The 26,749-nt window shown below is 34.7% G+C and overlaps 3 protein-coding genes across 4 annotated transcripts in view; 1 reads left to right on the top strand and 2 right to left on the bottom strand.

The window, feature by feature from the left end:
* itga2.2 (integrin, alpha 2 (CD49B, alpha 2 subunit of VLA-2 receptor), tandem duplicate 2) overlaps positions 1–20,551 on the top strand; it is a 28,713-nt gene extending 8,162 nt beyond the window's left edge. The window contains exons 3-29 of the mRNA XM_042732285.1: positions 1,350–1,459; positions 1,618–1,712; positions 1,907–2,021; positions 2,438–2,565; positions 2,648–2,796; positions 4,024–4,174; positions 4,285–4,450; positions 4,597–4,676; positions 4,770–4,908; positions 5,336–5,481; positions 5,570–5,713; positions 13,001–13,198; positions 13,282–13,412; positions 13,795–13,958; positions 14,059–14,318; positions 15,228–15,307; positions 15,738–15,882; positions 16,079–16,171; positions 16,248–16,324; positions 16,492–16,575; positions 17,740–17,842; positions 17,926–18,036; positions 18,143–18,253; positions 18,513–18,626; positions 18,704–18,793; positions 19,730–19,846; positions 19,929–20,551. Coding sequence (XP_042588219.1) covers positions 1,350–1,459; positions 1,618–1,712; positions 1,907–2,021; positions 2,438–2,565; positions 2,648–2,796; positions 4,024–4,174; positions 4,285–4,450; positions 4,597–4,676; positions 4,770–4,908; positions 5,336–5,481; positions 5,570–5,713; positions 13,001–13,198; positions 13,282–13,412; positions 13,795–13,958; positions 14,059–14,318; positions 15,228–15,307; positions 15,738–15,882; positions 16,079–16,171; positions 16,248–16,324; positions 16,492–16,575; positions 17,740–17,842; positions 17,926–18,036; positions 18,143–18,253; positions 18,513–18,626; positions 18,704–18,793; positions 19,730–19,846; positions 19,929–20,024 — 3,397 coding nt within the window. The 3' untranslated portion in view covers positions 20,025–20,551. The remainder of the gene's footprint in view (positions 1–1,349; positions 1,460–1,617; positions 1,713–1,906; positions 2,022–2,437; positions 2,566–2,647; positions 2,797–4,023; positions 4,175–4,284; positions 4,451–4,596; positions 4,677–4,769; positions 4,909–5,335; positions 5,482–5,569; positions 5,714–13,000; positions 13,199–13,281; positions 13,413–13,794; positions 13,959–14,058; positions 14,319–15,227; positions 15,308–15,737; positions 15,883–16,078; positions 16,172–16,247; positions 16,325–16,491; positions 16,576–17,739; positions 17,843–17,925; positions 18,037–18,142; positions 18,254–18,512; positions 18,627–18,703; positions 18,794–19,729; positions 19,847–19,928) is intronic.
* Positions 20,552–21,132: 581 nt separating this feature from the next.
* On the bottom strand, positions 21,133–23,483 carry LOC109075899 (molybdopterin synthase catalytic subunit). Its single transcript, XM_019091739.2, has 4 exons — positions 23,369–23,483; positions 23,114–23,267; positions 22,895–23,018; positions 21,133–22,085 (listed from the first exon to the last, which is right to left on the bottom strand). The coding sequence occupies exons 1-4, from the start codon at positions 23,481–23,483 to the stop codon at positions 22,005–22,007; spliced, it is 474 nt and encodes a 157-aa protein (XP_018947284.1). The 3' UTR covers positions 21,133–22,004.
* Positions 23,484–23,662: 179 nt separating this feature from the next.
* Positions 23,663–25,401, bottom strand: LOC109075956 (molybdopterin synthase sulfur carrier subunit). 2 transcript variants are annotated; one of them, XM_019091789.2, is made up of 3 exons: positions 25,190–25,401; positions 24,897–25,018; positions 23,663–23,789 (listed from the first exon to the last, which is right to left on the bottom strand). In XM_019091789.2, exons 1-3 carry the CDS (start codon positions 25,199–25,201, stop codon positions 23,663–23,665), a joined length of 261 nt encoding a protein of 86 aa, XP_018947334.1. In that variant the 5' UTR covers positions 25,202–25,401. The 2 variants fall into 2 exon arrangements, with proteins under 2 accessions (XP_018947334.1, XP_018947330.1); XM_019091785.2 differs by having other exon boundaries at positions 24,897–25,021; positions 25,190–25,281.
* Between the last annotated feature and the right edge of the window lie 1,348 nt (positions 25,402–26,749).

Here is a 26,749-nt window from a genome sequence, read left to right as displayed (position 1 = left end):
CGAAAATCCAAAAAGGAATTGGTTTTTAATGATCACAAGTGCAAAGAACAAAACACATACATAACTTAACACAATGATACTTTAAGAACAGAAAGGCAAAGCAGACAGGGCTTATAAACTGATGGAATGTAATCAGGGTGAACAGAAACAGGTGGGGAGTAATCAATTAACTAAACAAGAAAAAGGAACATGACCAAATAAGGAAAACTCAAAAGAAACAGGAGAATAGAAGTCCAGGACAAATAGAAGTAGTGCCAAAATGGCGCTACGCTGATTTGGAGAGACACAGAGAAGAGGAATTGTTGAATAAAGTCATTATTTTTGTTTTCTTCGTGTACAAAAAGTATTCTTGTAACTTCATAACATTACGGTTGAATCACTGATGGCAGATAGACTATTCTGACGATGCTTTTCATACTTTTCTGAACCTTGACACTGTTATTTATTTGGCAGTCTATGGGACAGACATGGGGGTATGTGAATAATGACAAAATTTTCATTTTGGGATGGAGTATCCCTTTAACATTCACTAGAGCAGTATGCAGCGCACTTTCAGAGTTCTTCTGAAACCCTTCACCTTCCCCAGCTCCACCTGTATTTTTGTTATGGGTTACAGTATATACTGTATACAAATATACAAATATTAACCAAAAATTATTGAACAATTTTTTTTCTTTAATTTATGTTAAACAAATATTTATTAAAAACTAATATCAAAAACTATTCGTTTATCACCAACTATTATTATTAGCTAAAATCAGTTATTCTCTAATTAGCCTGCTCCTACTGAGTATAGCTTAAATTTGCAACCCTGTTACCCATTCTGTAATAGTTTTTTTATGTCATTTTTAATTTTAATTAAAGTTTTTTTTTTTCACAAAAAAAATAATATAAAAAAAAAAAATATATACATACACACACACACAAAACACATTTCAAACATACCTCACACACATTTGAACCCGGTTTGTGCAGTATTGCCTATAAGAGGATTGATGTTTTTTACTGTCAAAAAATGTGAAGTGATTGAGCTTGTGTGTCAGTGTTTGAGGAATGCTGTGTTTAGTCTGGGCAGAGCACCTTATCACATGATGGCCACCTAGTAGTGATATTCTGTGTAATTTAGTGGGTGTGTTTAGATGATATAATGCATGCCCAGTGCACCTACACACATGTAATCTCAGATATGCTTCCAAATATACACCCTACTTTGCCACTGGTCATTAAACGCTGTTTTTGCAACCCTGTCACGTAAAATATCCTTAATAACTGCTCTGTGCTAAGCAGCCTCACCTGATCCTGTACTTCAGGATGATAGTACTGATCTAACACCTCTCGCTGCTCCTCAGGCTCCTCGTGGGTTCACCATGGAAAGGATACCCTCAGAATCGGAAGGGAGAAATCTATAAGTGTGAGATTAACAGCCCTGGATCCAGCTGCCAGTCACTTAACCTTCAGAGTAAGCAAAAGTCTCCCATCATTCCCAGTGTCATCATCAACAGTTTCCATAAGACAGTATCTGTGGAGTTCAGAGGCAAAGCCTTAGATTTTAATAATAAGTCTTTTAGAATTATTAAGTAGTAAAGCTGAAGATCACTGTGGTTAATGTGCTCTCAGATTCTGTCAATGTGCCAAGCATATCCAACGGCAACAACATCAACATGAGTCTTGGTCTCACTCTGACACCAACAACCAAAAACGACGGGTTTATGGTGAGACTGTTGTTTTCTGTTTACTTTCTAACATGCTGTTTTGGCACCCGCACCAAATAATTTCCCTAAGTTTTAGAAGTTCTACTACATTCATAAGATTTTAATATTTAGAAAGTATGTCATTTGCACCCATATTAATGTAGGATGTCATGTGCCTGGTACTCATATTATGTTACATTACGTTTGTGTTTCAGACGTGTGGTCCTCTGTGGGCTCAGCTCTGTGGAAGTTTGTACTTTTACCCAGGAGTCTGTGCTGAAGTGAGCCCACAGTTTACGCTCCAGTCGGCCTTCTCTCCTGCCGCTCAAAGTATGAACGCACCCCTCTATGAAAGTTTACTGTTCAAGTTCAAGGGATAGTTCACCCAAAAATGAAAATTCTGTCATTAATTACTCACCCTCATATCGTTCCAAACCCATAAAACTTTGTTCATCTTCAGAACACAAATTAAGATATTTTGGATGAAATCCAAGAGCTTTCTGGCCCAGCAACACAACTACCACATTCAAGACCAAGAGTAAGGACATTGTTAAAATAGTGCATGTGACATCAGTGGTTAAACTGTAATGGTATTGCGTTGCTATCTATGCAGGATCAGAAATCAGTCAGGTTTCATAAAAAAAAAAAAAAATCTTAATTTGTGTGCTGAAAATGAACGAAGGGCTTTCCCTTTAACTATCCCTCCAGCAAATTGTTAATATTTGTGTTGTTCCGTGTCTACACAGCTTGTGGCAGTCTAATGGACATAGCCATAGTTTTGGACGGATCCAACAGTATATACCCATGGGAACCAATTGTTAATTTCCTCAAAAAAATGTTGGAAAACTTAGATATTGGACCTCAAAGCACTCAGGCAAGTCAGACAGCTGGTGTACCATTTTAGCAGTTTTTTAAAATATTTATAGTTAATATATTTCTGATTTCATTCATAACAGGTGACTGTGATGCAGTATGCTGTTGACACCTCATTCGAGTTTAAACTGAATGCCTATCAGACAAAAGAGTCCATGATTAACGCAGCTTCAAATATTCAACAGAAACAAGGATTAGAGACTAATACTTTCAAAGCCATTGATTTTGCAAGGTATGCATGATTCTTTCTGAGCAATGTGGTAGAAATTCCCCCACACACCTGACTTGAGATACCTGTTGGGGTCTCATCTCTGGAGAAGTATCCCCTAAGCGCTAGTAAATTTATACTCTTGGCGTTTCTCTGGCTATATAGAGTCAGACGATGTCTCATCCCTTTTGAACACTATCACTTAGGACTAACATCTCTAGTGCTCCACTACACCTACAGTAACCAGACAGACTCCAGACGATGCCTCTGTATATGCTTTAATCATAGCCAGGAGGAGCTCATATCAGTCACAGCGAATCCTCACAACTAAAACAAACATGTTCATTACATCATTCTTCTCTAATATAATTGGCTCTTCTTATGTGCAATTCAGCAAACCTCTTCTCTTGTTATGTTATGGTTGTTTTTAATGGGTTGTTATGTACGTCTAGCTGTCTTGTCCACATGCATTCGTGTTTGTGGTTGTTTTTATGGGTTGTTTTTCTAGGGTCCACATGCATATTATTGCTACACAACTAACACATTTTTTTCAACTTATACCTGCAGGGTTACTCCTTAAAAATTTCCTTCACAACAACTTCACCTGAGGGAATTACTGAAATAGAGTACAGAACAAGGCCTCCTTTAACAGAATATGGATCGATATTTCTTCAAATATGGGCACTTTAAGAAGATAAATAAGCTCTCCTTAAACACACTCTTCACATTTAAATTGTATGTCTAACATTGGATATATATATATATATATATATATATATATATAATTCCTGTTTTGTTTAGCTTCATATACAGTATAACAATTAATATATATATAGTGTGATTAGGTGACACATCATCAAAATATTACACTTGCAAGTTATATTTTCCTGTTTTGTTTAGCTTCATATACAGTATAACTTTTAATTTGTATATCTCAAGCAAAAATAAAAGTATACATAAAAGCCATATAAAAAGTTGCAAAAAATAAATGAAGGCATGATAAAAAGTTTAGAATACCGTTTTACCATGTTTAAAATAAAAATAATATATATATATTAATAAAGGTATAGAAGTAGTTTAAAATATCCCCGAACAAAAAGTACCCAAAGTTTATATATATGCAAAAACAGTATCATTGTATATTTCATTGAATAGTTCTTGCACTTTAGTTTGACACAGTTTTTGCACTAAACACTTTCTCTTGATTTTGTGGTTTGGTGTGCATGTCTGTCGGATGATTGGCTCTCGTAGAAAAAATGCATTCCTAGCCAGTAATGGAGGTCGTCCTGGGGCCACTAAAGTGATGGTGGTGGTAACTGATGGAGAGTCACATGATGCAAATCTGAGGAACACAGTTATCCCGGCCTGCGATAGCCAAAATATCACTCGCTTTGGTATTGCGGTTAGTGAAAAAAGAAAAGAAAAAAAGATATACAGTCATGAATTCATATATGGGTCTTAATATTCAGTATATTTGAATGTTTGAAGAAATTGATTTTTGGCATGTTTTAGGTGCTTGGATATTACATAAGGAATGACATTGACACAAGCAAACTCATCGCTGAGATTAAGTCAATAGCCAGCAAACCAACCGAAAAATACTTTTTCAACGTGTCTGAGGAGGCGACGCTCATAGAGATCGTCGGGACTCTTGGAGATCGAATCTTCAACATTGAAGGTCTGTGATTATGTCGATTTCACTAAATGTTGTATATAAATAAAAGCCTTTTATAAGTAATGTAACGGACATGGGTTTCTTTATCGACGTGTATTATGTCAATGATTGTTTCCTTTCTTCATTTCACTGACTTGTTGTCTGTTTAGGTGTTGGAAAAAGTACTGGGGATAATTTCAAAATGGAAATGTCCCAAGTCGGATTCAGCGCACACCAGACCAGAAATAAGGTTCCGGCTCTATATGTCTATGTGTTTCCTTTAATGCTTTTTTAAGACCTTTTTCCTCCTGGTGGTTTACAGTACACTGACTATTGGTTGTAGGATGTGATCTTACTGGGAGCAGCTGGAGCATATAACTGGATCGGGACTGTTGTGCACCAAAATGCTCAGAAATCAGATGTTTTGCCCAAAGCTGCTTTTGAGAAAGTCTTGGATGACAGAAACCACAGTTCATTACTTGGTAAGTATTGCACTTGGTTAGTTTTGTTGCATCTAATGAACTGAGATATCATAATTATCATTTATCTTTACATTAACACTGAAATATTTCACCAAAATGTAGCAAATTAGATTAAATCACTGACAAAATTCATATTACTAATCGTTATCTGTGCTTTAACCGACTACAAAATGATCAAAACATCCTTAAATCAAGTTTTGAAAAGATAAAACAAGATAATTCCTTAAAACATGATACTACTGCAAAATATTAAGACAATGTATGTGGAAAATACTGTAAGTGTATTTTGTTGTTCGCTTGTTTTTCATATTTTGAAATATTATGGTAATAGAACAAGATCAATGTAGCTTGACAGCTTTTGTACCTTTATTTCTGAGAGTGTAGACATAGTAATGGAAACAATTTTTTTTTCATGCCTTGTGTTCAGGATACTCTGTCACGTCTGTGAGCGACGGCTCGTCTGAGTTTTTTGTGGCCGGTGCTCCTCGTGCCGTTCACAGAGGACAGGTTATAGTTTACAGTATGAACAGCCAGAATCAGCCGGTCATCATAGATTCACAGAGAGGAGATCAGGTACTCGTCTGTCTGTGATCTTTAATGAGCTTTAGCTTGGTCACACACTCAAGTCCTGTTATAGATCGTTGTGGTGTGTGGTTTGCAGATCGGCTCTTATTTTGGCAGCGTTCTCTGTCCTGTTGATGTGAACGCTGATGGTGTGACAGATCTGCTGTTGGTCGGAGCGCCGATGTACATGAGCGAGGAGAAATCTGAAACAGGAAGAGTCTACCTCTTCACCATTACCAAGGTGCTTTTCTCATTTTTTTTCCATTTCTTTTCTGTGGATGCCCTCCTCTTCCTCCTGTAGTTGAGTCAATTCTGGGATTCAGTAAGAATATAGAGGTTTTTCAACTACATGAGATTCAACTTCTGAATACCCCACATCATTAGGTACATATCAAACCTCCAAAAAAATCATATTTTCCCACCTCAGGCATTAAAGACCTCTTACTATTTTTTTTACCTTTTATTTTATTTTTTTCTAGCTTTTATTACTGAAGCTAAAAATATACACATTTGTTTGTCTACGGTCTCTTTATTTTTGGTAAAAAAAAAAAAATATATATATATACAGTATATATATATATATATATATATATATATATATATATATATATATATATATATATATATATATATATATTAATTAAAGTCTTAGCCCTTAACATGTCAGATAGCAATCAGCAAGAAATACTTTTGTTCTTAATTTTCTTCCCTATATTTTTCTAAAAATATTAATGTGACAAGGTGTGACAGGATTGAAGACTGTAACACATTTGAAGTGATACATTGCCTTAAATTTACATTTTTGGTTTTGTTTCTCTCTCATATTGTCCCCTTGTTTCTGGATCAACATATCTGCATGGCCAGCATTGTCTTTCTGCTGCAAATGTGGGTGCAATTTATGATGCTTGTCATCGTTTAAGTGGACATATTATATTAAAAATTCTATTTAAAACAAAAATATGAGTTGTCATGATTTTGGAGTAAATATATTTACTGAAACCATGACTATTTATATTTTTTCATTAAAATTATGAATAAATGAAGCAAATAATTCAACCCTGTCACAAGTTTACCACCCCGTAACAATGAAAAATACATATATGTGACCCTTGAACATAAAACCAGTCATAAGGGTCAATTTTTCGAAATTGAGATTTATAAATCATCTGAAAACCAAATAAATAAGCTTTCATTGGTGTATGGTTTGTTATGATAGGACAATATTTGGTCAAGATACAACTATTTAAAAATTTGAAATCTGAGGGTGCAAAAAATCTAAATATTGAGAAAATCGCCTTTTAAGTTGTCCAAATGAAGTCCTAAGCAATGCATATTACTAATCAGTTTTGTACTATTTGCAGCAAGAAATTTACAAAATATGGAAAATATGGAATATGATCTTTACTTAATGTCCTAATGATTTTTGGCATAAAAGAAAAATCTATAATTTTGACCCATACAATGTTATTTTGGCTATTGCTACAAATATACCCCAGAGACTTAAGACTTGTTTTGTGCTCCAGGGTCACACATTTGTAACGGGGTTGTGGTTTTTTTTACTCAAAATGACCACTGCTCCTCATGTAGTGTAGGAGAGTAGACCATATATGGCAGCAATACAGTAAGTACATTGTATGTACTTATGGATTAAAATAAAATGTTGAAAAAGTCATAATTTTCCATCTTAATTTTATGTGACGGGGTTGAGTTGTTAAGCTTGACAGTACCCTCCCTGACTATAACATGCCTCAAAAATATGAATAAAAAGTATGATATTACTAAACATACTACTAAACCTGAATTATGTCATTTTTGGGAAATTATGTCACATATGAGTGGAGTCTAAATTATTATGGGCGTAGAATGGTTAGTGTGACAGGGTTGAGTTCAGACTGAGGGATATAACTTTAAAGGGTTAGTTCACCCAAAAATTAAAATTATGTCATTAATGACTCACCCTCATGTTGTTCCAAACCCGTAAGACCTCCGTTCATCTTCGGAACACAGTTTAAGATATTTTAGATTTAGTCAGAGAGCTTTCTGTTCCTCCATTGAGAATGTATGTAGGGTATACTGTCCACGTCCAGAAAGGTAATAAAAAACATCTTCAAAGTAGTCCATGTAACATCAAAGGGTCAGTTAGAATTTGTTGAAGCATAAAAAAATACATTTTAGTCCAAAAATAACAAAAATTATGACTTTAATCAGCATTTTCTTCTCTTCCGGGTCTGTTGTGAACACATTCACGACGTTGCATTGACGCTGCTGACGTACGACGCTGCTGATGTGTTTTCTTTGTTATTGGGCACACCAGAAAACACGTCAGCAGCGTCGTACGTCAACAGTCACAGCAGTCGCGTTCACAACAGACCCGGAAGAGAAGACAATCCTGAATAAAGTTGTAATTTTTGTTATTTTTGGAGCAAAATGTATTTTCAGTGCTTCAACAAATTCTAACGGACCCTCTGATGTCACATGGACTACTTTGATAATTACCCATTCCAGTACCTGGTTTAAGGACCATGGTATCCCTGTTCTTAATTAGCCAGCAAACTCGCCTGACCTTAACCCCATAGAAAATCTATGGGGTATTGTGAAGAGGAAGATGCAATATGTCAGACCCAACAATGCAGAAGAACTGAAAGCCACTATCAGAGCAACCTGGGCTCTCATAACACCTGAGCAGTGCCACAGACTGATCGACTCCATGCCACGCCGCATTGCTGCAGTAATTCAGGCAAAAGGAGCCCCAACTAAGTATTGAGTGCTATACATGCTCATACTTTTCATTTTCATACTTTTCAGTTGGCCAAGATTTCTAAAAATCCTTTCTTTGTTTTGGTCTTAAGTTATATTCTAATTTTCTGAGATACTGAATTTGGGATTTTCCTTAGTTGTCAGTTATAATCATCAAAATTAAAAGAAATAAACATTTGAAATATATCAGTCTGTGTGAAATGAATGAATATAATATACAAGTTTCACTTTTTGAATGGAATTAATGAAATAAATCAACTTTTTGATGATATTCTAATTATATGACCAGCACCTGTAAGACATTATCTTATGCTAAAAAATATTAAAATGCAATAATTATTTTATTCGTTTTAATGGGCATCCCAAAGTTTTGTGAAAAGCTTCTAACAATTAATTTTGGTGAACCACCACTTTAGAAACTCTGGGGGACTGAAATATTACCTAATCCCAGGAATGACCCAGTTAGGTACACTACAACCTACTAATAAAGAGTAAGGCAAGGCAAGTTTATTTATATTGCACATTTCATACACAATGGTAATTCACATTGCTTTACATAAAAGGAAGTAAAATAATCATTAAAAAAAATCACATCAATAAAACAAGGAATTTAAAAACCTTCAAAATGATTTAAAAATTGATTTAAAATTAATTTAAAACAGTTAAAAATAGAAAATGATTATATATAAAATACAGCGCAATCAGTTCGGACACAGCACAGTGCTCATTCAATAAATGCACAGCTAAATAGATGAGTTTCGAGTCTGGATTTAAATGTGGCTAATGTTTTAGCACATATGATCTCTTCTGGAAGCTGAAAGTGGACTCCCCTTGTTTTGTGTGAACCCTTCTAACTGACTCAATCCTACTGATCTGAGTGGTCAGTTAGGTTTATATTCAGTGAACATATCTGCAATGTATTTAGGTCCTAGGCCATTGAGTGATTTATAAACGAGTAAAAGTACTTTCAAATCAATCCTAAATGTAACTGGAAGCCAGTGTAAGGACCTGAGGACTGGTGTGATATGCTCAGATTTTCTGGTTCTAGTCAGAATCCTGGCAGCAGCGTTCTGGATGAGCTGCAGCTGTCTAATGGTCTTCTTGGGAAGGCCGGTGAGGAGTCCATTACAGTAGTCCACCCTGCTGGTGATAAAGGCATGAACAAGTTTCTCCAAGTCTTGACTGGAAACGAAACATCTAATTCTTGCAATGTTATTGAGATGATAGTATGTTGATTTAGTTACTGCTGTGACATGACTACTGAAACTAAGGTCTGTCTCCAAAATCAAACACACAATCCTGAACCCATCTCAATTTACTTTGTACATACGGCCCTATCTTGCACCCAGCGCAATTGACTTTGTACACCGAACGCATGTGTCATTCCTAGTTTTGCACCCGCGCAAAGCGTGCTTTTCCCTCCACAGAAGCACGTCGCTAAACTAGTGAATGAACTTGCGCTCCCTGGGCGGTTCAGCGCAAAAAAAGGAGGCGTGTTCCGGCGCAAACAATCCCTGGTGCTATTTTGCTGTTCCATTAAGCAATTGCGCCACTGACCAGAAAAAACCTAGTCTAAAGTCAGTGGCGCGTTGCGCGTTGTTCATTATGCTATTTTTAAGGGCGCATGCTTGACCATAGCGTGCACAACGCGCATACACTTTGCTCATGTAATCTACACAGATGCAACAGTTATTTTTGCAAATCATAAATTGTTACACTAAAAAAATATTAAACACATGAGATGACGGAAATCATTGTGGTGTGCCACCAAGATGTGAAAAAATATGCATAAATCTAGCTTACAAATTATTCAGGCTAATTGTAGTAATTAAGGATCAGACCTTGTTTGCCCAATAGTGGCAAGACATATATGTACATCATCAGTCTCCTCGGCTGTGAACCGCTCCTGGCGTGCGCCTGGTAAATACGCCATAACCATAGCAAATCCATAATGGAACTTGCGCACCTGCTTTTAAAGGGGAATGTTGGATGACGCTCTGATTGGTTTATTTCACGTTACGCCCAAAAACCACACCTATGAATAATGAAGCTACTTCAGACCAACCCATTTAAGATTTGCGCCGGGCGCAAAGAGCCATTTATCCCGTCGGGAAAATAGCAACAGCGCCGAGACCCGCCCAAAAACATACTTCCCCTTCTCTAACTGAAAAAAGCTCATCAAAACACAAAAATTAATTTCATAGAGTCAAGGTATGCATTCACCTTGAAAACTACAGTTTACTCCTTGTTTATCTGAAGTTCAGGCACATCCAACCATTAATTTCATCAATACATTGGCAGAGGGAGATACCTAGCCTTAAAAATATGACCTAAATATGACCTGAACCATTTGAGTACCATCCCAGAAAGCCCAACCCCATTGACTCCCTCTGCCAATGTACATTGAATGACGTGACGTCTGTGTAGTCATTTGGAGATAAGGCTAGGTACATCTGGGTATCATCAGCATACCTGTGATAGGCAGTTTGGTTCTTTCTCATTATTTGACTTAGTGGGAGCATATACAGGCTAAACAAGAGCGGTGCATGAATTGAGCCTTGTGGGACTCCGCATGTCATGGACGTCCACTTAGACTTATGCTCTTCTATACTTGATAACGCTTGATAACCTCTCCTTTCTAAATATGACCTGAACCATTTGAGTACCATCCCAGAAAGCCCAACCCAGTTTTCCAGTCTCTCTATTAGTATGTTATGATATGCAGTGTCAAACGCAGCACTGAGATCTAGCAATACCAGCACTGATATTTTGCCAGAATCAGTGAAAATCATTTATTATCTTAATGAGTGCTGTCTCTGTGCTGTGATGCAGTCGGATACCAGATTGAAAATTGTCCAGGTATCCATTTGAGTTTAAGTAGTTGTTCAGCTGATTAAAAACTATCTTTTCAATAATCTTGCCCATAAAAAGGAAGATTTGATATTGGTCTATTGCTCAGTATGGTGTTATCAAGATTGCTGTGTCAAGATAGCAGGTTGACGATTTAAGGTACTATACTGTACTATTACAAGTCTCAGAAAGAAGTGAGGCGTTCACCACTTCTAACAGACCTGCTTCTGAACAGAAGCACACAATTGTGGTCGAATTTGTCTAAGTGTGTCAAGATAGCAGGTTGACGATTTAAGGTACTATACTGTACTATTACTTCCAAAATTTTGCTATCAATTGCTTCAAAAACAGACATAGTAACTTCTTTTTGAAATTGTGGTCGAATTTGTCTGACCTCTTCATAACTTGAGGATGTGCCAGTCGCTTTTCTGATATTATTGATCTTCTCAGAAAAGAAGGAAGCAAACTCATTGCATTTGCTGTCAGAGAGCATTTCACTGGGAATCTGACTTGGGGGGTTGTCAGTCTCTCAACTGCAGCAAAAAGAGTGCTGTTTAAGTTACTGTTTATAAGGTAGAAGAAGGTCTGAGAAGAAGAAGGTCTGTTTAGCTGTGGCTAGTTCCACACTGAAAGCATGAAGACTGTCTTTATAGTGAATTTCATCTTTTGTCTTCCGCCACATCCTCTCAGCGTTTCTGCATCAACTTTTTATACTCTAAACTGCTTTTGATTTTCTCCAAGGTGATTTTTGTCTGCCACCATTACCAGAAGGAGTTTTATTTTCACTAAATACTGTACCTCCAAATTCAGTGTGGGGTATGGGGTTGGTACAGTATTTTAATGTTTTTGACTTATGCTTACTTAGGCTGTAGTTATTTGATCAAAAATACAGTAAAAACTGTAATACTGTGAAATATTATTACAATTTAAAATAATTGTTTTCTATTGTAATATATTTTAAAATATATATTTTTCCTGTGAAGCAAAGCTGAATTTTCAGCATCATTACTCCAGTCATCAATGTCACATGACCCTTCAGAAATCATTCTTATATGCTGATTTGCTGCTTAAGAAATATTTTTTGTCACATTTTTTTTTAGATTGACCTTTCGTCATTAACAAACCATTAACTATGACTTTTGCCTCAACGAAGTCCTAATTTGTTGCTTATTAATATTTAGTAAGGTAGATGTTAAGTTTAGGTTTTGGGTAGGATTAGGGATGTAGAATATGGTCATGCAGAATATGTGCTTTATAAGCACTAATAAACAGTTATTATGTTAATAATAAGCAACTATTAATAGTGAGAATTTGTTTACTTTATTCAAGTGTTACCCATTTTTTATTGTTATAAATGTTAAAAACAGTTGCGCTACTTCATTTTTTTAAATATATTTCATTTTATTATTTTTTTCTTCAGGATTCCTTGATAAATAGAAGGTTCAAAAGAACAGAATTTATTTGAAATAGAAATCTTTTGCAATGTTAAAATATCTTTACTGGCACTTTTGAACAATTTAATGTGTCCCTGCTGAATAAAATTCAAAAGAAATTAATTTATTAAAAAAAAAAAACACCTTACTGACCCCAGTCTTTTGAATGATAATTAATATTGTTTTAAAGAATAATTGTAATAAATATTATATTATTTTGTATATCACAACATAAAGAAAATGCCACATAACAAAACATACAAATAAACAAAATATAAAACAAAAATTTTTAACTGGTTAATTAAAATAAAAAAAAATAAAAGAGTATGTACAGTAGTCTACTTAATTTATTTAATTTAGCTACGGTAAAGTTGTGCTTGCAATATATAACATGTAGATGCTACAAATGAACTTAATAATCCATTTAATGTCTGTATGTTAGTAGTACAAACTGTATTGATTTTATATTTTTCTCTTTTTTTTAACAGGGTATCTTGAGTAACCAGGGTTTCTTGGAGGGTTCTCAAAAGAATGCTCGGTTTGGGACGGCCATCACTGCTGTCCCCGATCTAAACATGGACAGCTTCAGCGACGTTGTGGTTGGTGCTCCACTGGAAGGCAATGGCCAAGGTGCCATTTACATCTACTATGGAGACAAAAAAACCATCAGGAAGCAGAGCTCACAGGTAGAACCGAACTTCACGGAGTCCTCAACACACATTAAATATATCAGCAAGTGTCCAAATTCAAACCATTCTTACACATTCAGAAAATTGTGGGAACGAAACTGGACCCAGCGTTGAAGTTCTTCGGCCGCTCTCTAGACGGCAGAGGAGATATGAACGGAGACTCCATCCCAGATGTGTCAGTGGGGGCTTTTGGGAAAGTGGTCCAACTCTGGTGAGAATTTAAACACATCAGCCTTCATTTCACCAATTGATTTTCATACTTTGTGGAGGTGTAAAACAGATCGATTAGACTGTCCAATGTAACACAACACAATGTTATTTTGTAATACTTCATTAACGGCCCACCTTCAACAATTGAGTTAAGTGCAGAACAGCTGCAGGGACGGCCTCAGTCATGGTGGGATATGTAGATGTGTTTGTGGCCAGGGAAATGATTGCTCCAGCTGTCCTCTGGAATCCCATTTTTCACCTCAGCAATCCTCATAGCATCAGCTTTCTGTGGGACTCTTCTATTTGTTCCAAAAGCCATAAATCACTTGAAGGGTTGCGTTTTAATTGATGCATTCCTGACCTCTCTCATCATATGGTTTTAGGAGTAGAGGAGTTGCAGTGGTCACGGCCAAGGTTTCCTTCACCCCTGACAAGATCAGTATCCTGAGTAAACCGTGCCGCTATAGCGGGAGGCAGGTGTCCTGCTTCAAGGCTAAAGTGTGTTTTAGTGCAACATTTAAACCAGCGAATCCACTTGGGCCAGTGGGTAAGGATACCGATTCTGATCTGGGCCGTACTTTTTTTTAGGAGATGGACACATTTGGTTTGAGGAAGTCATGCATTTGAACTTTCTTTTATAAAAACAGATATCAAGTACAACTTGACCCTGGATGCTGACCTACAGTCATCTCGGGTCAGTCCTAGAGGTCACTTCAGCAACTTGGATCGAGTCTTCCAGAAAGACATCAGTGTCTCTGTGCAGGACGTATGTGAAGAGCATGACGTGTATGTGCAGGAGACCCCTGACCTCGTCAACTCGATTGCTTTGCGTGTGGATGTGGTCCTCAGCCATCCAGACGCCAACCCCGTTCTGGACGTCTTCAGTCCTACTGCGTGGGAATCTTTTGTGAGTGTTGCAAGCAAATTTCTGAGTTTTAAGTGCCTGTGGTTTACTGTGAAGGACATGTGTTAAGAAAAAAGACAATTAATCTAAACAATTACATTAACTATGTCAGGAACTTTCAAACTAAGATGGCCAAATATGATGATCCCCTTTATGAGCAACCCTGCTTTCTAACATATAAAGCTATATGTTTTCATTAATACACAATCATAAATAGTATGCTATGTGAGGAAAAATAGTGTTATAATAATACATATATATATGTGTGTGTATATATACATATATATATATATATATATATATATATATATATATAAATATTATGTGTGTGTGTGTGTGTTATATATTTAAATATAATTATTATTATTATTATTGTTATTAAAGTTTACACAAACACACACATCTATATCACACACACACATATATATATATATAATTTTATTTTATATTTTATTTTTAGAATGCTTATTTTTAATGCATATTTGATTATGTTAATGATATCATATTAATTGTATATAAAATAAACTATTTAAGTTAAAATTTATTTGCATAGCCATTTTAATAAAAATATTATTGCAAAGAAATCTTTTTTTTTTAATTTTTTTTTAGAAAATAGTGCCGTAGGATAAACAGACAACAAAAAACTCTCTAGAAATATACAAATAATAATAAAAAAATAACACAAATTCATTCAGTACATACATCCCAAGGATGTTCTAGAAAACATATATTTGTAACAAAACTATAGATATGTATCTAATATTTCTTACTATTAAAACACTTTTTAATCTCTCAAATTTTCCATGGACTGCCCTGGACACCAGTTTAAAAACCCTGACTTAAAATTGGAGAATGCAGAATTATGTCCAGAAACTGTTCCTAAATCCTCATTGTGGGTTTGGTTTGGTCCAGATCCCGTTCTCAAAGGACTGTGGCGAAGATGACGTTTGTCTTAGTGACTTGGTACTGACTGTGCAGAGTGAAGATAAACTCACACAATAATACCAAAAACTTACACATTAAAGGAAAAATAAGAAATCATTTTGATACAAAAAAATCACATTTACACACTGCCTCCAAAGTTTTCCTCCATCATAAAAAAATTGGGATCAGGTTCGATTTTCTGTGTTTTTTTGGCATCCGTAGCAAGCATTTTGATAGAAAAGGTTGATGAATATGAAGAGTCTCTAATTAACTAGCACCCTATTTCATTTAGAACTCAGTTTGCAAAACACCTTAAAACCAAACACATTTATAAAAAAACATGTAGGGAAATATGAAATTCAATGTGCATTTGGTCTCTAATTAACTAGCACCCTATTTCATTTGCAAAACTTTTTGACAACGCATCAATTTTTCCAATCTCTTGTGTAAAAATACAAGAATGTATATTTGGTATATAAGTGTTTGTTTTTTTATTTCTAGCAAAACTAAACTGGTGGTCAGCCAGAACAAGAAAAGGCTCTCCTTCACTGTGATCGTGATGAACAGGAAGGAAAATGCGTACAATGCACGAGTGTCGGCCAGCTACTCCAGTAACCTGTTCTACGCTTCTGTTACACCACAGGTAATGCAAACTATTCATCACTTACATTGTACTTAAAATCAGCAGTACAAAACTGGGCAGGACCCAAACTCTAGCATATACAATATTCTAACCATAATTTAAGTGCAATATAATATGCATATTTTGCTTACATGGCAAACACACATTCTTGTGTTGAAAAACAGCTATGTTTTGCTTATTCAATCTGATATTGCAGACTGAGGGAGCAGAGGTGAAGTGCAGTCTGATGAAAGAATCAGACACACTCATCTGCCTAGTGAGTTATCCAGCGCTGAGGACGGACCAATCGGTGAGACAGACATCTGTGAGCATTAATCTTTATATCTGACTGATGTGATTGTAATGGTTTTGTATGTTTTCCACAGGTTACATTTGTGGTCAACTTTGACTTTAACTTGAATCAGTTTCAAAAAGATGCCAATGTTGTCTTTGAGGCTTTGAGGTAAACTGTTTTACCCAATTACATTTTTTAACAATGACTTTTATCATTTCATTTTATCACTGTGCATATGTTAAAGCTATTTAGAGAATTGCAAAGAATCTGACTGTCCTTCAAGAATGATAATATTACACGTGTGACTAAAGGTTATTGTTTCATTTGCACTGCAGTGACAGCATAGAGGAGACTCCTGCTGATAATAAGATCTCTGTCTCCATTCCTGTCCAATACAACTCTGAGATCATCCTCAGCAGGTCAGACATGAAACACCTCTCCTCAATATTTCTTTATGATTGATCTGTTACTGCATTCTGACATCTATTTGTTCTGCTAAAAAGGTTGGGGTCAGATAGACTAAAACTTTTATCGTTGTTATTGTTGCTCAACAAGGATGCATTAAATTGATCAAAAGTGAGAGTAAAGACATTTCTAATGTTGAATAAATATCTATTTTAAATAAATGCTGTTTTTGAACTTTCTATTTATCAAAGAATCCTGAAAAAAAAAAAATTAAACAAATAAATTAAGCAGCATAATAACGAGAAATAATAAAAAAAAAACGAAAAAAAATAAAAATTAATAGAAAAAAAGCATATTATATAGAATTAAAAAAGAATATTAAATTGAAATACAAATTATCTTGTGATCTGGAAATACAGCTTTGCCTCACAGAAATAAATTAAATTGTATCATAAATTCACATAGAAAACAGTTATTTTAAATGGTAATAATTCACAATATTATTGTATTTTTGCTGTATTAAATAAATCCAGCCTTGGTGAGCATAAGAGACTTCTTTCAAAAACTATACAAATATATATAAACAAAAATATATCACTGGTCTCACAATTATTTAAGGTTATTAATTGTTAGAAAATGTGGGAAGTATGGGAACATTGGTTGTGAAAACTAAAAAAAAAAGAAAAATCCTAAGTAACTTTGTAATTAATATGAGCATTATATCAGAAATCATTTTTTATACATAACTTTCAAACCCAATTTTTTAAATATATGTGCGCATCTATTTTGAATAGTTGTAGCATTTCTGCTTATTGTTGGAAGTAACATAACAAGTAACGCGAGTTACGTAATTAGATTACGTTTTCAAGTAACTGGAAAGTAATGCATTACTTTTAAATTTACAAGAAAATATCAGAATTACTTTTTTAAATAAATAATGCAAGTTACTTTACTTTTGCAAACAATGTGTAATACATTACTTCCCATAAAAAGTAGGTAAGTAACACAATTAGTAACTTTTTATGGAGTAACGCCATATTGTATTGTGTTACTTTAGTAACTTTCCCCAACAGTGTTTCTATTTGATATCCAATTATTAAACAAAACTTTTTAACCCATCAGAATGTTTGACTAAAAAGTCCTCTCTTAATGTCTTTATTATATTTTAATTTCTTCAGAGAATCAAACATGGATGTTTACTTACTTGAAAAAGAGAACAGTTTCACAACCACAGTGAGGAATTTCAAGGACATCGGCCCAGATTTTAACTTTAATTTAAAGGTGGGTTCACTACCGCCATCTGTTGGTTTGCTTTGAAAATGAAGTTGATGGTAGTGCTGATGTGAGTGTATTTATTTCTCCAGGTTTCTACAGGAACTGTCCCGATCAGCCTGCTTTACCTCACTGTCTCGCTGCCCAACAGCACCAAAGCAGGAAATCCTCTCCTCTACACGACCAGCATTAGAACTTCACCTGTGAGGATCCATAACCTCACATTTATACACACAATCCATCATAAACATGAGTGAATGCATTGTCAGTGAATGTGGAAATGATTTGACACGATATTTCCCACAACAGGCTGAAAAAATCCATTGTGCAGACAGTCAACTGATCGACCCGTTTAAGATCAGCGAAAAACCTTATACAGTCCGATTCAAAGAGGAGAGTTTTAGAGGAACAGATGAACTGGTCAGTGCTTGTGGATCTTCTTCTAAAAAATTCTTGAAATCCAAGACTGCCAAACACATTTGCTTTTGTTATTGATCGTGACACACAAAGGAAGTACTAATGAATTAAGTATGAAACCCAGTAATAATTATTTGTGTAATAATGTTTTTAATGTGATCTAGATGGAGTTGATTTGCATGATGACAAATCATGTCTCTGATTACAAATAACAGGATGTCTTCATTTCCATCCGTACTGATCATCTGTTCACCATCCACAGAACTGCAAAACGGCCAAATGCCGCTTAGTGCAGTGCGTCCTGAAGGGCCTACAGGAGAAGAGTGATTATTATGTGAATGTAACAACAAACATATGGAGCGGTACCTTTGCATTGGTAAATAAATTCATCTCAGTGCTTTTCTTGGCTCAGTCTGGTCTAATATTGGGGTTAACAGTGTTTGTTTATCACAGGCTGATTTCCTGTACACCATGCTCTCTGTGAGAGCTGATATAGAGACGTCTCAACCAGAGCTGCTGCTCATCGAACAGAAATACCTGCAGGTACAGTCAAATCAAGCCTGGTCAAATTATAAAATTTTTCCAAACAAATATATGAAAACATATATTTTGCCAATATATTTTCAAAATATACAAACATATATATATATATATATATATCTATATATATATATATATATATAGTATATATATATATATTTGGCGCGTGTGTAAAATGTTGCTAAATGTATTTTGTAAATATATTTTTGTTGCCAATATATTTTCAAAAATATACACACACATTCTTTTTTTTTTTTTTTTTTATATATATATATTTCTTTTTTTTTTTTTTTTTTTTTTACAAAAATATACATATTGCAAAACATTTACTATATATATATATATATATATATTATATATATATATATATAATATATATATATATATAATATATATATATATATACACAAACACACACACACACACACACTAATTTTTCCCCCTTCATATATTTAAATCCAAGAAAATGCATGTCACTATGAAAGAAAATATTTGTTTTTATTTATTTGAATAGAAATCAGCAAGGAACATATATAATATTCCAAAATAACTATTTTTATATATAATAATAATCAAATGTGAACAAAACACATTTGAATAGATATCAGCAAGGAGCATATATAATATTCCAAAATAATTATATATTTATAAATTGAATGTATTTAGATCATTATAAATCTAGTTTTGATCTCTAATAGGCTATTCTATCTACATTTGCATTTAGCCTAACTGTTTAGCCGTTACTGTAAGTTTGGAAATGTATTTTCTTGTCCTGAAATACATTTTGAAATATATTTTGGTATGTGAAGTTTAAAACTACATATATTTATACTACATATTTTTTTATTTTGGCCAGAAAATAAATAAATAAATTGCTGTATGGGATCAGCAGTCATTACCCAATGTAGGCTAAATTTACAATTCAACTCTTGATTGCAGGTTGAAGTCAAAGTGAGCAAACCTGGAGCTAAAGGAGATGTTCCAGTGGGTGCCATTATAGGAAGTGTTATCGGCGGTTTGTTGTTATTGGCTCTTGCCGTTGCATTGCTTTGGAAGGTACTTTATTTTGCCATTTTAATGTTAATTCGGTCTACATCTTATCGTCTTCTTTAAAAATCCATGTATTTTTTGCATTCAGCTTGGATTCTTCAAGAGGAAGTATCAACCAATGATGAACGCGGCTGAGAATGAAGCGGAAAACCAGGAACTGCAGGAAAACAGCGAGACACCCTAAGATGACTCATTTGGCAATATCACTGCTTCCTTCCCTGACAGTAATAGCCAGAAGAGGGCTAGAAAGAGCAAACTGGGTTTTTAAAAAACTGCTAATTTGATTTCAGTGTGGCAAGTCAAATATTGGCATTCAAGACCCATTCATCTTTCGCATGTATTTTTCTCCTGCTTGACTTGAATGCTGGTGTATCTTTTTCACACAGTCTCTTACCACTTCCATTCATTTCCTGAGTTGTTAGTATTCAGCTAGCCCAAAGTATACTTCTCTTTGCACGTAGCTTTTCAAAGTATCCTCCATTTGATAATGTGTGCAAACACAGGCGCTGGACACATGCGCACTAGAAAGAGTCACCCTTGTCCAGTGTCTGCACTATTTCTCTTCAGAAGTTATGAGTGACGAGTGTCTTTGTACTTATCTAAACTAAAGTTGCGGGTCTCCATCCACCACAGAAGCACTTGTCAATGCAGGCGTCTGTTATTGCTGCCGTTTTTATTAGTTTATTGTTCTTGTTCCCTCTCCTCACTCACTTTTCTAAACAATAAACAATGACCTTGTACCCACCTTCCACCATGAAAACAAACAATTCAAAAAAAAACAAAAAAAATCTAATTGCATGTGTGAGCTGAGCATACATTGTACTAGGGCTGGTTAATGGTTGTGGCTAGAAGAGATATAGCTCAGACCAGAAACTAACAATGAAATTGAATTTTATTCCTATTCGTGTTTTTTATTAACGTCTACACCTACCCCTTAGAATAATCCAAAAAATAGTAATTATTGCTGTACAGTGTGACAAAAACTATGCCCAGTAGCCGCAGCTTTATACCTTCTAGCCTTAACTCCGTTCGATTGCAGGTTTTTCGGAGTCGACTCCCCATTGACTCACTGTTACTTACAGGGTCCGCAATAAGAAGAGACGAGGTCTTTGCACACAGAGTACAAAAATTTGCATGTTAAAAAATAAATACAACCTCACATTGTCAATCATGTTTACACACTGCCTCCGAAATTTTCTCCCGTCACAAAAAAAAATCAGACCAGCTTCCTTTTTCTGCATTTTCACATCCGTAGCAAGCATTTTGATAGGACCTTTGAGTTATTGATTAGCTTAATTGGACAAATTTGATCATTTATTTTACATACTGGAGTACTAAAATTCCTTAAACTCTTTTCCCAAAAATTCTAAAGCACACCAGGCATATGTTCCAAATTATACAGTATCATATATATACCATTTCAGCAATACCAAATCACAAACTCAAATGTTTTATGCCCAAAGCAGTAATACACTGGGAAAGCAGGCTTTTTGTAAATTCTACTGTGCCACTGTTGTCCATACTATGTAAACATGAGCAAATAACTCCAGTAGTAAGCAGTGCCACTGCCACATCAGGGAAATGGACTAACACTGCATGAGAAAATAAATGATTGTGACTACTTGCACAAATGAATCAAGTTAGTAATAAGAAACACTTTAAAAACTTAACATTAAATCTTACAGTGATTTACAAATGATGTAAGCATTAAGATGTTAATTTTTAAAAAGTGTTGTCTGCATTGTTTCTTATTACTAACTTGCCATTTATAAACATTAAATACAGCTTAATGTTATCTGCAAATGTATAATGATGTCAAAGATATTTGCATGTATATGAAAGTGTTGTCAGTAAACTGCTACATGAATTCAGGGTTGAACTTCTACTGATGCCGTTATGTGATGTTTTTAGGAAATCTTTGAGACCCGTCTAATCAAAGGCAACATAAACGACAAAGATTTCCATAAATGTTTACATAATGTTTTTGCACTGGTACTTTTTTAAGACTTTCTATTCAAGAGAAGAGTAGAATATGCTCTTTTGATTTAAAACTTTGTTTCATCAGGTGTTACTGGAAAACTTTGAGCTTTGTATTTTTTCAATAAAAACCTCTTGATGCTTCATGAGATTTACTGTAGCTCATTTGCTAGTTAACAGTTCAGCTTTATTTGGGATCTTTCCCAGTATCCGCCCACAAACACTCCTTGTTCTCTTTCCAGCACGGCTCCCCAGACTCGTATATTTCCTGAAAAGAACAAAATAATTACAAACACGTTCCAAACAATTGTGCAATGTAATAAATGAAGAGAAACGATTACACTTTGATGGCAATAATTACAAGTTATTATAAAAGAAGGGTTCCACAAACAGGGTAGACTATAGTCTCTTATAACTTTATTATTTTTACTTAAAAACTTAAAAGATAATAATTATACTTAAAGTATAAGGGGCACAAATAACTTTTTTTTTTGTTTTGCTGTCAGAACTATTTGATTACATAAAATTACCAACATAAAAATAGCTGGTTTTAAATGAGAAATGTCTGTTTTTTTTTTTGTTTTTTTGAGTCTGTCCCAGATTTTGATCTTATAAAATATCCAATAATTACAACCACAAGTCATGATATGAAAAATCACGATTTTGACAATATGCAGAATTTAACAGTTATTTAACTAATTCTAACAGTTAAATGTTTACCTTTCTTAGAGTAACATTTCATGTTCACTTACGATGGAAAGACAAACATAACTCATCCATTTTATCTTTATTAACCAAATTGTAGTGTTGACTGCATTTATCAACTTGACTTATTATTACTGCCCTTAATTTATTGCAAATGTAAGTTTAACAAAAATTACTTGTTAATAACTTGCTGTTATATTAAAACGTATTCTCAAGTTGTATCATCCACGTCTTTTTAGTGTTGATTACTAGACAGTAATAGTATCATACAAATAGATTATGGTTTTGTAAAATAAAAATATTTGTATTTAATCTGATTTAAAGCAGCCCCTTTTCAAAGGTCTTTTTTGTACTCTATGTGGTTCCACAGACCTTTTTCCAGATTGGCACAGTAGCTTTGAGTGTGTTGATGCAGTACTTCACCGCCTCCAGGGAATCACTTCTGTGCGGTGATGAGATCCCTATTATAACACTTGCTTCTGTTATAGGAACCACACTGTGGACACGGTGGGAAAACATAGAAAACATCCTCTAGATATAATGATGTTAAAGTGATTAACTTCTATTATCTAAACAAGCTTTGAGACTCACCCAAGTCTATGCTGTATGTTAATGTGTCTGACGCTGGGCCACTTTGTCCGGATCTCTCTGCAGATCTTCCTGAGCTCTGACTCTGCCATTGGACTGTATGCCTCATATTCAAGCCGGATCACTTTCTTCCCCTCAAAATGATCTCTGGTAGTTCCTGAAAGAGGAGATCACATATAAAACTAATATGTAGTGATAAGAAAGCCAACTCTAAACAGAAGCAATGATCCATTAAAATACAGCGTAACAAAGACTGACCAATAAACAGAGATACAGCACCACAGGAGGGACACGTAACAGATTCAGAAACACCATCAGCAGAAAGCTTGTCAGTAGTGAGTGTAATCAGATCCTGACCCCCATCTGCAGCCATACCTGTACAAAAAAAAACATAAATAAAATAGGTTTCTATATAATAAATATAAAGTATACTAGGAAACACTTATGTTAAGTTACTGTTATGTGTTTATATTAATGTTTTATTATAATGTACATACAAAATAAAATACATTAACAAAGACAGACGGGTGTCGGATTTGATGACCACCTTCTTTAGCCTCCACTGAGGGGCGGTATAACGGCCACCTCGTCCCCGTCTCTGAGGGTCAGGAGCTGCTCTCCCAGAGGCACGTACTCCTGACACACGGCCAGAACCACCTGATCCCGTAACACAGAGAGTCTGCCAGACAGGACACACATCTTAGGAATAAATCATGACTATATATAACGAATAGAAATCCAGAAAATACCCAAAACCACAGCCCAGGGGCCAAAGACCTTTGATTTGGCCCGCGAGTCCTGGTTTTAGCATTTATGGATCGTTCCATATCACAAGAGGAAGGAGAACAAAAAAATATGTACAGAACATTTAATTACTTATTACATTTCACACACACACACATATATATATATATATATATACATATATAGATATATATATATATATATATATATATATATATATATATATATATATATATATAGATCAGTGGGTAAAACCCAGTAAAATATTACTATTTTATCTTTTTTTGCAATCTTTGTTGTTAAAAACAATATATATGAATATGATTTTTAAAAATGTAAAATATTTTAAAAAATGTTATTTAAATATCAGTTTAATTACTTATTACATTTTAATACAATATACTTTTGGCCCATGGCCCTCCTCAATTAAGCTTGATTTGTCGTCATCTGTATTAAAAAAGTTTGGACACCTCTTCTCTTGTACATTGGAAAACCACACGAAGTAGTAATTTGTAGATAATTTGTTTTTCTTAGCATTATTTACATGCTTAGAGTGTGCACAGAGCGATACATTTCACATAAAAAGGGGCAAAATATGAATAAAATATTTACACTGCAAATATAATGCCCAGTGTTATTACATTAAAAATATATCTTGTAATGAAATTAAAGTTACATATTATAAACATGCCATAAACATTCTCTTTCCAATGAACAATATATAACATAAAATATAACCAAAAATATGTATTAATAATAAGTATTACTACTATAATTAGTATTTTTATGTCAAAATATGCCAAATGTTTATTACATGTAAAAATGTATACTTAATTATCACAATTATTGTTATTGCTGATATTAAGTTTTATTATTAGTGAAGTCTCGCGACGCATAAACGAAGTCTCTGATTGGTGGACTGAGCGGTAACGTCTCATATGTTTGATCTTTTTCTGGTCTTATCGCGTTGGTGACTTGCAGTTTAACATCACTGATCTGAAAGTTTAACAAAGGTATTAATGTAGTTAAAGTAATAATTCACCTTGGATGTCTGGTCTCCAAATGCTGCCACAGCTGTAGAGAGGATATGTTTGACGGAACCGTTATGTTTTCTGCTTTAAGTCCCGTTAATTCGGCACTTTTTGCAAAGTACAGAACCGACACCTGCTTAACGAGTAGATATTTATTAGAACAATATGGTCAGAGAAAACTTCCCAAAACACTCAAGTTCACTGAATGTCATGAGTGATTAACGTTACGTACATGACACGTTTTGTATTTTCGCAGGAGGTTGAGAAGATGTAATTGTATAAACGATCTGAAAAGCAGACTTACCTCGGTATTCATGTATGTATATTGGCTGGACACGAGTAAACTTCAACCCTTCTCCGCGTGCGTCGGTTTGTCTTCCTGAGAGCCCAAATCCAATTGGTTTTGCTTCAGGTCAGCTGACTCGTGACAGGAAAACAGAAACATGACGCTCTGTTTATTCCGGAACTCAACGGCCTTGTGAATGTTTAAAATTGCATCTTATAAATCCGCACTTCTTCTCTTCTATTAAGTCTTCACTGAGCTTTTATCGTTGAAATAGCGGCGTTTAAACGTTCCTTAAATTAGCTCTGCATTTCCCTCCACCCTTCACCAGCAGATGTCTCCAAATTTACATAAAAAAATTGAGCCATTCACCAACCACACAGTTAGGTCCCTAAATATAATCAAGGCTCAGTAATAATATATATCAGTGTAGGAACTAAATTAAAACAATAGATCAAACGCTCATTTCGCCATTATTAAACGGCCGATGGCTGTTTTTGTTCAGTAAGACAATTCTTTGCGGCATTCGATCAATCCAGTGACATCTGCAACCACAGACCACAGCTGTGCAACGTATGTCCCCGTTTCACAGCCATTGTTATTAACAACGTGTGGCAGGAGACACTTGCAGAGTCGTGCATTTCTCCCAATTTTTCAACAGAGGGACAGCAGGGCAATGACGTCAAACCCAGACATGTATGGCAAGCCAATTTAACATTTACTTCTTAAAACTAGTATGTTTTATGTCACCACTAGGCCTACTACTAGTGCAATATGTATATGTATTTTTTTTTTTTTACTACTGACAGATAGTTAATAGATACCAGTATGTGTAACAAAAAAAACAGTTATGTGACCTATTACATAATAAATTGTTACTAGTAAAACTAAAATAAACACAAAAAAATCCAAGGAAACAACAAAAAAAAAAAAAAAACTCTAAGGAAAGAAGTACAGTGTGTTCAATTGACTGCAGTGTTGTTTAACAACATACCTATTGTTCATCTGATTAAATGTCTTTCAACAGACAAGTACACCATAAAACAGTTTGAAAACTGTGAGAATTACATGATCAAGGACCTTTATACAGTGTGTGCCATTGTTAAATTTAAATTTATGCATTTAGCAGACACTTTTATCCAAAGCGACTTACAGTGCATTCAATCTATCAATTTTTACTTATCATGTGTTCACGGGGAATCAAACCCCCAACCTTGCGCTTGGTAACGCAATGCTCTACCACTTAAGCTAAACACAGGGGCGCCCCCAAGGGGTGACGAGGGGTGGCCACGGCCACCCCTGTATAAACTCTGGCCACCCCTGTGGCCACCCCTAGGATGATTTGCAGTGGCTACTATTAATTTAAATCTATTTTAAATCTATTAATTTTAGATCTATATAATTTATATATCATTTAATATAGTTACTATCACACGAAGAGTGACGTTTTTCTCCAGAAGTCTGCATAATTGCAAATGTGACATTGATTTTATACAACAGTTCAATAAAACAAGAAGTTAATATCAAGAGTTTTACGTTTTAGACAACATATTTACTTTTTGCGCTCTATTTTCTAAAAAC

The sequence above is a fragment of the Cyprinus carpio genome, chromosome B10, assembly GCF_018340385.1.
Source record: "Cyprinus carpio isolate SPL01 chromosome B10, ASM1834038v1, whole genome shotgun sequence".
Lineage (NCBI taxonomy): Eukaryota > Metazoa > Chordata > Actinopteri > Cypriniformes > Cyprinidae > Cyprinus > Cyprinus carpio.
The sequence above is the reverse complement of the archived record's forward strand: the minus strand, read 5'-3'. Positions and strand labels throughout refer to the sequence as shown.